The 2,499-nt window shown below is 43.6% G+C and overlaps 1 protein-coding gene across 2 annotated transcripts; it reads left to right on the top strand.

Annotated features, from left to right (window-relative positions):
• Nucleotides 1-900: 900 nt before the first annotated feature.
• Nucleotides 901-2,295, top strand: twist1b (twist family bHLH transcription factor 1b). Of its 2 annotated transcripts, none has more exons than XM_085422727.1 (2): nucleotides 901-1,588; nucleotides 1,726-2,295. In XM_085422727.1, exon 1 carries the CDS (start codon nucleotides 1,056-1,058, stop codon nucleotides 1,560-1,562), a length of 507 nt encoding a protein of 168 aa, XP_085278853.1. In that variant the 5' UTR covers nucleotides 901-1,055; the 3' UTR covers nucleotides 1,563-1,588; nucleotides 1,726-2,295. The 2 variants fall into 2 exon arrangements, with proteins under 2 accessions (XP_085278853.1, XP_085278852.1); XM_085422726.1 differs by having other exon boundaries at nucleotides 903-1,588; nucleotides 1,764-2,295.
• Nucleotides 2,296-2,499: the final 204 nt, after the last annotated feature.

Below are 2,499 nucleotides of genomic sequence, written 5' to 3' on the forward strand. Positions count from 1 at the left end.
TCTATATGGCCAATATCTACAGATACCCCCACAATTTACTATAGTTGATTCTTAAAAAGAGAACAGTTAGTGGAGATTATAGCACACACAGTGATCCGAAGTTGGATGATGGATGAGCAGTTGGCTTGTTTAAATGATGGATTGGTGAAAGGAAAGAAAGACCTCATCCTGGATCATTATTGCTGTGTTTTCTCATTTTGAAGACCTTTCTAGCACAAACAGCATCAACACCAGGATCCTAGCAAAGTCTTCCTTTTGCACTCCCCAGCCGTGTAGAGGCATGTTATGCTTAAGCGGGTGAATTAAATCTCTTTCGTTAAGGAACTTTTGCGTGATACACACCGATTCTTAGGAATAAACAAGACATGACACCTGCACACGTGCCAGCGTTATATCTGTTGTGTGCGCCCGTTTCTACTAATTTATTTAGTCTGGTTTTTTATTCCAGTCTCAGTTTGATTTTCTCTCCTGTTCAACTACAAACTTATGTTTTTAATTCTCATGTCTTGTGTGTCATTTTGCTATGTGAACTTCTTCATGTGTCTTTTTTCCCCGTTTTGCTTGGAAAGGAAAACGGGGGAAATGCCTTGATCAGCCTTTGACTTTTCGATTCCTCCCTCACTGCTAGGAGCCTAATTAAATTAAGCTCTTCTTTCGTGTTCTGCTTTTCACTTCATTTTATATTTTGATGTCTATTTTGCAATCATAATAATCAGGCAATCATGAGAAATAGCACCTTAAGCTGCCTTTCCCAGCTCTGGCTTTGCAATGAGGGCTGTGCTGATAGTTGCCGAGATACTCCCGCCCCTCGACTCACGTAATTCATCTTGTTGACCAATCCCGTCGTTCCCCCAAAAAAGTTTACGCCATGCAGCCTATAAGAACTGCTTAAGTATCTCAAGTAACAGAAAAGACTTGTCTTTCCCGTAACCCATTTATGGATTCGTTGGTGCCTTCAAAGCCTGGTAGAGCCACAGGTGGACTAACTCTTTGACTTCATGAGAGGGAAATAATTTTGGGGGGACACTTTCTGGCCGCCATCGACCCAGGTGGAGATGTCTGAGGAAAATCTGGGGGAAGAATCGGGCAGCTCCCCAGTCTCTCCTGTGGACAGCCTGAGCAACAGCGAGGGGGAGCTGGACAGACAGCCGAAGAGATGTGGGAGGAAGAGGAGACCGAGCAGGAAAAATGGGGAGGACTCAGATAGCCCGACCCCTGGGAAAAGAGGGAAGAAGTCCAGCAGCAGCAGCCCCCAGTCTTTCGAGGAGCTCCAATCGCAGCGGGTCATGGCCAACGTCCGGGAGCGACAGAGGACCCAGTCTCTGAACGAGGCTTTCGCGGCTCTGCGGAAAATTATCCCCACTTTACCTTCGGACAAACTCAGCAAAATACAGACCCTAAAACTTGCAGCCAGATACATCGACTTCCTCTGCCAGGTGCTGCAGAGCGACGAGCTGGACTCCAAAATGTCAAGCTGCAGTTATGTGGCTCACGAGAGGCTGAGCTACGCCTTCTCTGTGTGGAGGATGGAGGGCGCTTGGTCCATGTCAACATCTCACTAGCACCTGGAGAAATCATGCCCAAAATGGTACGCTTGGCTTTTTTCAACTAAAACTGCATGACTGGAAAATAAATAAATAGACTGTTTTATGGCTGCACAGTACAGTGGTGTAATTCAACCTAAGCAGCTTTACTTTGTACACTTTTCCTTGTGTCTTTCTGCAGAGTTTCGTGACTTAGCGAATGCCTTATTTTACCTACAGGTGACTGCTGAATCTACTACTCACATTCTGAAAAGGGACAATCTGGAGTCCAATGCTGGATACATGGGATCGCCTAACGACATCAGAATTTTGTGCAGAGGCCCGAAAGGGACTCACAGCCGTGTGTGTTAGCTCCATACACCCCAATTCTGGTGTGTTTTCGTGCTGTTGACGACGAATGTTTAAAATTTCGCCTTTTTTAAATGCATGCCTTTGGGCTTTATTTCTGTGGAGGTCAAAGTGCATTATTGAAGTCTCAGTTTTTTTGTTTTTTGTTTTTCTCGTTTTTGTGTGTTTGCGAGAGAGAGGGAGCCTGTAATGTGTGGCTCACATTACAGGCTGACTTTGTGGATCTAACCTGTGCAAAAAAAATATTTTTCAGAATGCATTTATTTATTTATTGATGAAACGTGTTGGAGAATAGATCCTGTGTCTGAAATAAATACGTTCCTATTTTTTATTATCGTTTTTTCAGTTTTGTAAATGTTTGTATATAACTTTTTTTTGCATTAAAGAAAGACGATGAAAGCTGCTTGCATTTGACTTCCCCCCTTCTTTTTACCCAGCGTGCTTGCCAGTGAGGAGGGCGAAACTACTGCCAAGTAAAGCACGCTTACATTTGATAGTCAACATAAATTACATCTGAAATAAATTAGCTTTCATACATCGCGTGGAGGGTGATTGTATTTGCATATCCATCAATTTAATGGTAAAACCTCCCACTGTTGCCAGCTAA

Source organism: Rhamphochromis longiceps, linkage group LG11, assembly GCF_057381845.1.
Source record: "Rhamphochromis longiceps isolate RC_006_pf linkage group LG11, R_longiceps_female_GT1.1, whole genome shotgun sequence".
Classification (NCBI taxonomy): Eukaryota; Metazoa; Chordata; class Actinopteri; order Cichliformes; family Cichlidae; genus Rhamphochromis; species Rhamphochromis longiceps.